The following is a 10,634-nucleotide window of genomic DNA, read 5'->3' as shown; positions in this document are numbered from 1 at the left end:
CGGTGCAGGAGTATAGCAAGGACTCTGTTTCGAAAAGAGGCGGCGAAGGGGGGGGGGGGGGGGGGGGGGGGTTCAGCGGCCACCGTATATGTTTGCACGCAATACATTCAGCTGCAATGTTTGTAAAAATTTTTTGGAGAAAGCGTTCCCCCCCCCCCCCCCCCCCATGCCAATACTGCGATAGACTGGTAGAAATGCTGCTGGTAACGCGATAGGGAATTATTTGTGGTAGTGAGCACAGGCGCTATTCATCTCTGCATTGTCGCAATTTCTTTTTTCTCCTCAGCTGCAATGTGCCAGAAGAAATTCAAAAATCTGAAGAATCATTTCACAAGACTTAAACAAGACATCAAACAGAAGACCAGAAGTGGGGCTGGCACAAATGATATCCGCACAATTAAGTGGAAACACTTCGAAGCAATGGTGCCAATTATGGAAAAAGTGTACGAGGAGCCAATGTAAGTCCTGTAATCAAACTGATTCCTCAGTAACCCCGACAATGTGTAGTCTGTGTCCTGCACTTTAAAGCATAGAATTACTTCCTGGAAGACTTAGTTTGTGTCAAACTCTATCTTTGCAGCCTTTGGAGCAACCTGGAATTCCAGGCGCCTCAACGGTAAGTTCTATGCCCTTGATTCCAGTAAGAAATACATTCGTTTTTACAACTTCAGTATTAATTGTTATCACAATAACTTTATATATTGTAATGATTATGTGACCTTTAGGTTACTCTTAACAAGCCTTGCAAAATGAGGCTACATGTGATCTCATTTATCTATGAAAGCATCACTGCTGATGCATACAGTAGTTTTTAGAAGCCAGCTCTTTTCTCCTACAATGTAAGCATTAAATCCAAATAAAGAATAAGTAAGGAAGCCCAGAGAATTTAGAACATTTATTGAATGTATGCATGGAAAATGGGTTTGTTTCCACTTGATGTAGAATGGAAGTGCCAGCAGACGGAGGCAACATTAGCCAAGAGGAAGAACTTCAGCTCTTCTCCAATGAAACGCTGGGGCAAGAGTGTCTGGAACAAGGTGGCAGCAGCTCGACTGACAGAAGTGTCCATCTTGTGAAAAGTGGTCATCCGCCGGCAAGTGACACCTTCGAAACGTAAAGATTTCACAACTTACTTCAGCCTGCAATAAGGAAACGAAAAGAATCACATTTATAGATGTCTGTTAGATGCATAATGCAAAAACTGACATTTATTCACACAGGTCCGCAGAGGAAGATGTACAAGGTAGAGATGTGGAGGAGCAAAATGCAAGGCAAGGAATTAGCTGCATATGCAGTGTACAAATAGTGAGAGGTACAGTACGCATATCATTTTCAAACCTTCAATTTCAGCTGTGCACCAAGACCACGCAAGTCATGGCGAGCATCAAAGAACCAGAAGGCGTAAGTTCTGAAACATTTTGGTCCGGGGCACATAAAGAAAAAAAAAAACGCCACATGCCACGCTCTGTGTGAATCGATGTTATGAGAAGTACTGTAATGCAGTGATTTGGGCTTGTTGGTATGACATCGTGAGGCTTATAGCGCATGAAAAGACAAGGACGAAAGAAGAGGTGACACACACAGGCGCTAACTTGCAACAATATTTATTTCGAGCAAAGGACCCACACATATATACAACTGTTTCGCGTACATCATCATACATGCGCCGTTTACAAAAATACTTTACATACCATTACGCAGATAAGCTAGCTCTTTGCGGGAAAGGGCAAGTGATGGTTGTGAAATACAGTTATCCCCGAGCCTATCAATCATTTCTGCTTCGATAATTTCGCGAGTTATTCTTCCTCGTGCTCTTCCCACGATAGAGCAGTCTCTGTATTCTGGAGCGCACGTCGAGCGGTCACCATCATCCGCCCCAGCATCAGCCCACTTGCAATGCCTGCAGTGAGCGTCGAGGAACCCACCCCGCTTTTCTGCTACATTATACCGATGTTCCCTTAAACGATGTTCCCTAAAAACATGGTTACCTTTAGCCATTCGCCTGGAGTTGACGGTCGTGCGACGTAAATCGGCCCGAGGACGTCCCAAATGGCCTGGCATACTTCGGCGACAATCACGAAAGCCGTGGAGCGGCCAGATAGAAAATTGAAAGATGACGAGCGCAGCGTCTCTCCTGCAGCCAAGAACCTGAGCCAAAAGACAAATTGAAAAACACGATAGTGTTCGCACGGTCCCACTCAGTCGCCGTGTAAGAAGACACTTGCTAGGAAAACAGAGTAACAAAAATCGCTAAATTAATAGCGCTGAAGCCTTACCTGACAGCTAGCGCTAACCGGTGCTCTGGAGGAATCGCTTTTCGGTAGTTTGTGTCACTTTTCTGTATCCTTGGCTTCAGAAGTTCCAATAACGTGTCGAAGGAGCGCGGGGGCATCCTCAAATAGCTGCAGAAAAAGCACATGTGTTACGTAACGTACAACGCTCCAGCGTACGTGCCGGAACTAATACACTACCACAAATCCCATGAGTGCAGAACGGATACTCACTCTCTGTAGTATTCCACATCGCGCGAACGTAGGTGGGGTAGCAACGCATTGGCATGGCCCATTCTCTCTCGTTCTTGCAAGGCTGGGCGAACCCACCAGCGGCGTTGGCGGGCTGTCTTCCTTCGAGCTGTTCGCTGCTCTTCTTGAAAAGCTGCTACAGAAGCGGCTAGCAGAATGCCGACTATTTCGTCTTCTTCGTCAGAGCTGATCATTGTTCACAAGTGGCGCGAACGGCTGGCTTATCAAATGTGCCGCAGCTTCTCGACGCTTTCGTGAAAATGCGAGGCTCCGCGGGCGGCGTTGCGGGCGCGCGGGCAGCTAGGCGGGGCGAGCGGTCTGAACAACTCCGCGCGCGCGCCGCCACGCCGCATTGAAAATGCGCTTGCTTTCTGCCGCTGCCCGCTTTCCCGCTTGGCCGGTGTGAATGCGCCTTTAAGGGCTGCAGAAGTAGGCGTCTCTTTCCTCCTTTACCATCACCATATATGTAGAGCAAACGCGCCTTCTTCTGACGCACGAAAGGCCGTGGGGGTGAGGGGAAGGGAAGGGAGGCGACGTTTAGCTGCGGCACCAAGTGCCTCTTTATATCAGAGGCTCCGGCAACAGTCACCAACGCCGCACGCATTTTGTGCGAACGCGGGCAAAACGCCGAGGGCGTCGACAACAGTTCTGCGTGTTGCCGGTGCTGCTGCATGTCCAAGTTTATACAGCTGATAAAGCTACTATCATTACTCCGTATAGCTCTCTACAAATTTGCTATCGCAATTGATGCTTCGCCTTTCAGTTGAAACTGCGACAACTTTTTTTCCTTCAGATCAGCTTCTGTTTCCAGTACTTTCAGGCAATCCGTATATAATTAGGTTTGACCTATTTTTGTCTGCTATATCAGTGACTTTCATTGCTTGAAATTTTACGACATGTTCAAATGTCTTAAGAGTGGTCTCAACCTGCTCATCTTGACTAGCAGACGATGAAGTTAATGTACTCCTAATCTCAATCGTATTCTGAAGGTCATTAATCAGTTTTACATTGTTGGTGACCAAAGCTTTAATTTCTGCTAATTCTTTAGTGATGGCCCTTTGGCCTTCCAGCAATTCCTCGAACATCTCCTTTTGCGTAGGGCCTAGATTCCCTTCTACGTCTGCACAAATTAGCAGTTTACAGAGAAAAAAAACAGTTGTACATGATACCAAGGAAATGTTGGTTGCACGGCAGAACCACAATACCACGAACATCACTACGAATGGAAACGGTAGACACCGTAAAAGCACCAATCTGTGCAATGCAAAACAGATGCGTGGTCAGCCACATGTCATTGTTGGTTCCGCCGTACCCACAACAGACGAAGTTGTGCGGCTTCTTGTATATGTTGCTGCTTGCTGATGACGTCATACCAGTGTAGCCGGTTGGGGGCGCCATGAGCACGGTGTCGTGAGAGGATGAGTAGGCTGATAAGTTTTCCACTGCGGTGAAAAACTGCAAGCCATCGACGTCGAATCGCCGCTGGCCACATGCTTTCCCGCCGTGGTTTGTTGATTCAGAGATGCCAAGCAAAACGACCTGTGCAATGCAAAACAGATGATGCGTGGTCAGCCACATGTCACTGTTGGTTCCGCCGTAACCACAAAAGACGAAGTTGTGCGGCTTCTTTTATATGTTGCTGCTTGCTGATGACGTCATACCAGTGTAGCCGGTTGGGGGCGCCATGAGCACTGTGTCGTCAGAAGAGGAGTAGGCTGATAAGTGTTCCACTGCGGTGAAAAACTGCAAGCCATCGACGTCGAATCGCCGCTGGCAACATGCTTGCCCGCCGTGGTCTGTTCATTCAGAGATGCCAAGCAAGCGACCTGTGCAATGCAAAATAGATGCGTGGTCAGCCATATGCCACTGTTGGTCCGCCGTAGAGCTTTGTATCCAACAAAGCCCTACAGTTGAGTCCGTCCACAGGTGCTCTTCTATTTTCCATTGCCTCGACTCTAGAGCCTCCCGCAAGAACTTCAGGACTCTAGAAGCCAGAACTGCTGCTATCAATTCCAAACGTGGTAACGTGATTCGTTTGATTCGATCTACTCTACACTTCCAAAATAGAAACTGAACATCGACGTTACCGCATTGATCTTCATCAACAACTGCAGAACTGGCCGCGATTGATGTTGCTCTGAAGTACGTACACGAAGAGTTGAAAGCATTGAAGGTTGTCATTTTTACAGACTCCCGTGCTGCCCTCAGCAGACTGAGAAAAGATGCCAATACCCCAAATTTATGCAGTATTGAAGAAACTTCCGGCAAAATTACTTCCTGTGGAGTGTCCCTCATTGCCCAGTGGATAGAGGATACCCTCGCACGTGGGCATCTCTGGAAATGAATAGGCTGATCGCCTCGCTTTAAGCTGTGCCCACCACGAATCTGACTGTCCTGAAATTTCCTGCATTTTTGAAAACGCTCTTCTTCTGACATGCCGACACCTCCTACAGCAGCACCAAGACCGGCGTGTTGCAGACGGACCGTTCCCTCCCCGTGTTCGTGGTCGAGGCTTGCACCGTCGTGCGAGAGCACTGCTATATAAGTTAAGGGTTGGGTCTGTGTTGGTGCGCGAACGCCTATACCGACAAGGACGTGTGGACAGCCCGTCGTGTACGTTTTGTGGCTCCTGTGAGACACTTGAACATCTCGTTTTAGAGTGTCCCGCATTCGTTGCGCAGGGCGCATTGATAATTAAGGAATATCGACTTATTGGACTGCAATGTGCGACCCTTGATGATTGCCTATTTCCAATAGGGTGCGCTTCCCGACGTGACCAGGCCCATCGAGCCCTGCTAACTTTTCTTAAGGACACTGACTTGGCCTCCCGTTTATAGACATTATTTGTATTTTGTTTGTTCTGTCTGTGTCTCCGCCATTTCTTAATTTCCTCTTTTATTTCCTCTTTTCTTTCCTCATGTTTTCATTTCCTCTATTGCCTCCTCATGAAAGAGCAGGCAGGCATTGTGCCCCTCTCGGTGGCCGTTGTCAGCTTGCTCCCTCCCTATCTCCTTCGTGTCCTTGTGCTATATGTGTACAAATCAAATAATAATAATTCTCAGATAAGCTACGGCACCATAAGCAATAGAACTGGCATCAGCAAATACAAGAAGCTGGGAGCTTGAAGGCTTGTCCAATAATAACTGCAGCTCACACCTGCGAAGTGAAAACACCGGAGAACATTTCAGCTCATCGGACCAAGTTCCCCATTCGTGTCTAAGTTGCTCAGGCATAACTTCTTCCCAAGCTGTGCCGTGTTCCCACAATCTCTGAAAGACGACTTTCATCCTAAAGACGAACGGTGATAGCCACCCAAATGGATCGAAAATCCGTGTGGTCGTCTGAAGGACACATCTCTTGGTGTCGTTATTTTTGTCGAGAATCTGTAACAGAGATTCCATGTTTAGAATAAGTTTGTCAGCAGCTGTGTCCCATAGCAAACCAATAACTTTCGTAGGAGACATTGCTGAGACAGAGTCCAATCTATCAGTGATGTACTGTCTTAGCCCATCATCATTGGTTGACCATTTTTGCAGCTTCATGCCCGCTTTGCTCATGATGAGATTCGCTTCTTTATAAAGACGGAAAAATTTGCAGGTGCAAGTTGGAATACGCTAGCGCAAGACAGAGGTAATTGGAGATCGCAGGGAGAGGCCTTCGTCCTGCAGTGGACCTAAAAAATATAGGCTGATGATGATGATGAAAAACGGAAAGCTTCTTTTGAAGAAGGAACTCCTGTGACAAGAACGTCAACGTAGAAATTCTGGGCAAGTTGCATGGCAGTTGATCTCACCGCAGGATCGACGTGCTTGAAATGATACTGGAGCGTCGCTGTTAAGAGGAATGAACGTGCTGTAGTTCCAAATGGTACGCGTGTCATCCTATACTCCACTATTTTCGGTACATGTTCACTTGACATTGGCGTGCTGTCAAACCATAAAATCCGCAAGGCGTCGCGATCAGGCTCTTGACTGCCGACTTGAAGAAACGTATTTTGTACATCTGCAGTATTTCCAATCTTCTGTAGCCCGAATTTCAGAAGCATTTTAACCATGTTGTTGTTGATCTTGGTTCCTTTTTCTAATAATTTGTGCAGATACGCTGCTCCATGTGTGTGTGTGACGAGGCATCGAAGACCACCCTGAGCCGTGTCGTCGAGGACGATTCCCTGATAACAGCATGGTGCGGCAGGTAGTAACATCTCTCTGCCGCGTCTTTTCCGTTGACTCTTTCAGCGTGATCATCCAGTTCATACTGCCTGAGTGCCTTGTCGTACTGCTGAAGAAGCTCCTCGTTACTACCAAATCGCTGCCGTAAACCTTAGAGGTGTCGAACCGCAACACTTCGGTTGTCTGCTAGGTATGTTTTGACGGGTTTGCACGGTAACGCTACTTCGTACCTCCCGTTCCTGAATCCTTTGTTCTCCGTGAATTGCCGGACCACTTCATTTCCATGCTCGTCGTGGGTAGAAGGGTCAGAAATGCCTATGCTGTCTAAATCCCAGAAGTGCTGTAAGGCTTCAGACACCTCAGTCTCTGTGCAACTCGTGCGACGGACACAAACGTGCGCGCGGACTTCTTTAAAAAATGTGGTTGATCCCTCTTATATAGGAATCGGTATAGAACACGAAAGTGAAACGTGTCTTCACAGAAGTAGTGTAATGTTTATTGCACATTGATATATAATGTCTATTGGTGTTTTGTGGCTAAAGCGCCCTTAGGCGTTGATGCACCCACGCTGACGCCTGGTGGCACGTCTCCTCCATCACGACTACCAACGTCGATGACCATGAGCAACCGTCGTGCATATGGAAGCTGCACTACGCTGCACACGCTAGCACAACGCGAAAGACGAAGCACGTAACTGAATCGTCACCGAGTCAAACCAGCGCGTACAGCGCGTCGTAATTGCAGCCTCCGCGATCAACTTCAGAAACATTTTCAGAGCTAATTGCGGAGGCCGCGCTCCGCTGTGCTGAGTACGGTGAACGCCACCTAGGTGGCGTTGGTAGTGCTTCTTGATGCCAGCATCCCTTCGAATGCTGGCATCGAGGCGTCGTAGTGCTGAGACCACCGAAGCGTTCACTGTCGGTGCGCGTTAGTGTCATAATGCAGTACTTCTCTTTTCTGCTCGTAGGCGGCGGCACCGCCCCGAGCAAGAGCGCGGGTACACGGAGGAGTGTTAAGCCCAGACCACACGTACGCTTGCGGACGCGCGTAAGCTCGCGTCTACGCGCCTTGCGGTTGCCGTGCCTAGCGAGGAATGGCGTTTTGCATCCACAAATACGCGCGACAGCGCGCGCTCACTGGCATCACTTGTTTACACCTTGGCAGACGCCACTTCGTATTTCGTTGTTGGCAGTGCTTCAAAATGCTTCGATATTTATAAACGTAATTTTTATCTTTTTGGAGCTGTTAGATCAGCCCAAAAAGTGAAGAAGAAGCACTTTCTTGCATGGTATAATTCTGCTTAACTGAGAGTTGAATGTACCGCGCCGTCGCTGCGTAGCCAGGCGCGCCGACGTGAGGCAGCCCAGGCGCGCGATAACTGAGAGGAGCTGATCAGCGAGATCGCGCCGCGTTTCGACGCGTACGAGCCGTGCCGCACCGTCTGCGCATGCGTGGGCGAGCGGACGCGAGCTCGCGCGCGTTTGCAAGCGTACGTGTGGTCTGGGCTTTAGATATATAAGGCGCGTCTGTGTAGCTCTCTGCAAATGCGTTTGTGGCGCAATGGGTTAAACGCTCGGCGATCTATCGTCGCGGACCGAGAGGTCGTGGGTTCGATTCCCAAATTTTGCATGTTTGTGGAACTTTTTCTTCTGGTTTCTCTCTTTGTATTATGTTCTATGACGTATTTCCGTGACGGAAATACGTCAGTGAAGTCTTGGTGGACCCCGGCATAAAACACTTTCGTGTTAAAATGCGACCGTCGCATGGTGCAGGCCCTTGAAAGGTCCAGCCAAGCTTAGTGTTGATCGCAGCTAGCCCTGTCACTTCGTCGTGCGACCAAACATCGTTTTGCACGAGCTTCCACATTTGGTCGGCTCCAATGAGCAAGCTTATGCCGACTTCTGTTTTTAGGCCCGGAAGCGATACGAAGTCAGCAATAAACTTCTTTTCAGTAGCCAGCTTCTACACAAATGACTGTGACTGTGGAGGTTCAAGCAAGTGATCGCAGATAAAAGGAACCTCCAAAGCCCCGATTTCGTGCTTGGAGCTGTCAAATTGACTCATCAAAGTCACCTTAACCAAGTTTTACAGAAAATGTAAAATAAATTAGTCTTCGCAGTAGAAGGGCGGGAAAGGGGAAGTTTATTGCCCGAAGAACAGTAACAACGCGTCCATAGTGGCCGTTCGAATTAGACCAGAAGCGCCCGATCACGAGCGAGCCACTTGCCTCGTTTCGGAGATGCGTGTGCAAAGCTCGCTGGGTCGCTCGCTTGCTCTTGATCCGCTCCATCTTCGTTGCCAGCGAAGTCCTTTCTTTGTCGATTCACTTGAATCACAGAGTCCCTGGTTTCGGCAAAATAAAATGTAAATCAAAGGAGTCTTCGCAGTAGAAGGGCGGGAAAGGGGAGGTTTATTGCCCGAAGGACAGTAACAACATGTAACAAAGCGTCCATACTGGCCGTTTGAATCAGTCCAGAAGTGCCAGAACACGAACGAGCCGCTTGCGCTGAGCGCACTAGTCGCCATCGTCGTCCTCTTCCTCTAACATATAACACCGCCATAGGGTGTACGGCAAAGGTTTGGCATGTTCTTCATAAACACGTCACCAACGCCGCGCGCGTTCGGTGCGAACGTGGGCAAAAAGCCGCCGCCATCGGCAGCAGTTGTCCGTCCTGTGTAACTTAACATAATTTCCTATGGCGCCTCTTTGAGAGGTGATGTTCTTGGTTGGGGTTAAGGCTACGCGTTTTTTAAATGAGAATCGTTTCTTGGCGAACATTTGCTACTTTGACAGTATCTATCTATCTATCTATCTATCTATCTATCTATCTATCTATCTATCTATCTATGTATCAGCCGCCTACGACTTTGTGCTCTCATGGTCGTTTCGTTAACTTGGTATGTACCAAAATTGGCATACTATGACAAGAGTATGGGACAAACATAAATGATATGTCACGACATCAATGTCAAGACATGCGTGTCATGTAGGTCATGAATCAGCCGCCTACATCTTGGTCCTCTGATGGTCGTTGCGTTAACTTGGTAGGTACCAAAATTGATATAGTATGACAGGAGTGTATGACGAACATAGGTGATATGTCAGTAATAGGTAATAGGTAAGTGTCATGCAGTTCATGACAATTACCCAGCGAAAACGTTGAACACTCCAATGGGTTCGGACGTGGGCTAAGTGAAGGAAACACTGCAGGATGCTGGTAGAAATCATTGTCTTGAGCTTGACTAAGCAAAAATGACAATGACTCAGCGAAAAAAAATTAACACTCAAAAACCACTGGAATGGGTTCGGACGTGGGCACTAAGTGAAGGAAACACTCATTGATGATTTTAGAAATCATAGTCATGAGCATGACTCAGCAGAAATGGCAATGACTCAGCGAAAAAAAGATTAACACTCAAAAGCCTCTGAGAGGGGTTCCGATGGGGGTACTAAGTGAAGGAAACACTACAGGATGCTGGTAGAAGTCATTCATGGGCATGACTCAGCAAAAAAAAAACGATGACTCAGTGAAAATAGATTAACACTCAAAAACCACTGGAATTGTTCGGACGCTGACACTATGTGAAGGAAACACTCATTGATGATGGCAGAAATCATAGTCATGAGCATGACTTAGGAAAAACGACGATTACTCAGCAAAAAAAGATTAACACTCAAAAGCCACTGAAGTGGTTTCTGACGGACGTGGATACTAAGTAAAGGAAACACTAAAGCATGATGGTAGAAGCCATAGTGGTGAGCATGACTCAGCAAAAATGTAAATGACTCAGCGAAAAAAGATTAACACTCAAAAACCACTGAAATGAGTTTGGACGTGGGTACCAAGTGAAGGAAACACGAAAGGATGGAGGTACCAGCCGTCGTCATGAGCATGGCTCTGGAAAAATGACAATGACTCAGCGAAAAACAACACTCGATGAC

The 10,634-nt window shown here is 47.6% G+C and overlaps 2 protein-coding genes across 2 annotated transcripts; one reads left to right on the top strand and one right to left on the bottom strand.

The window, feature by feature from the left end:
• Positions 1 to 270: 270 nt before the first annotated feature.
• LOC125945012 (uncharacterized) lies at positions 271 to 1,117 on the top strand. The gene is made up of 3 exons (XM_049666542.1): positions 271 to 458; positions 581 to 616; positions 943 to 1,117. The coding sequence occupies exons 1-3, from the start codon at positions 292 to 294 to the stop codon at positions 1,115 to 1,117; spliced, it is 378 nt and encodes a 125-aa protein (XP_049522499.1). The 5' UTR covers positions 271 to 291.
• An 841-nt stretch (positions 1,118 to 1,958) lies between these two features.
• LOC125945011 (uncharacterized) lies at positions 1,959 to 2,722 on the bottom strand. The gene is made up of 3 exons (XM_049666541.1): positions 2,505 to 2,722; positions 2,277 to 2,402; positions 1,959 to 2,148 (listed from the first exon to the last, which is right to left on the bottom strand). The coding sequence occupies exons 1-3, from the start codon at positions 2,714 to 2,716 to the stop codon at positions 1,959 to 1,961; spliced, it is 528 nt and encodes a 175-aa protein (XP_049522498.1). The 5' UTR covers positions 2,717 to 2,722.
• Between the last annotated feature and the right edge of the window lie 7,912 nt (positions 2,723 to 10,634).

Source organism: Dermacentor silvarum, chromosome 4, assembly GCF_013339745.2.
Source record: "Dermacentor silvarum isolate Dsil-2018 chromosome 4, BIME_Dsil_1.4, whole genome shotgun sequence".
NCBI lineage: Eukaryota > Metazoa > Arthropoda > Arachnida > Ixodida > Ixodidae > Dermacentor > Dermacentor silvarum.
This window is presented reverse-complemented; position numbering and strand designations above follow the sequence as displayed.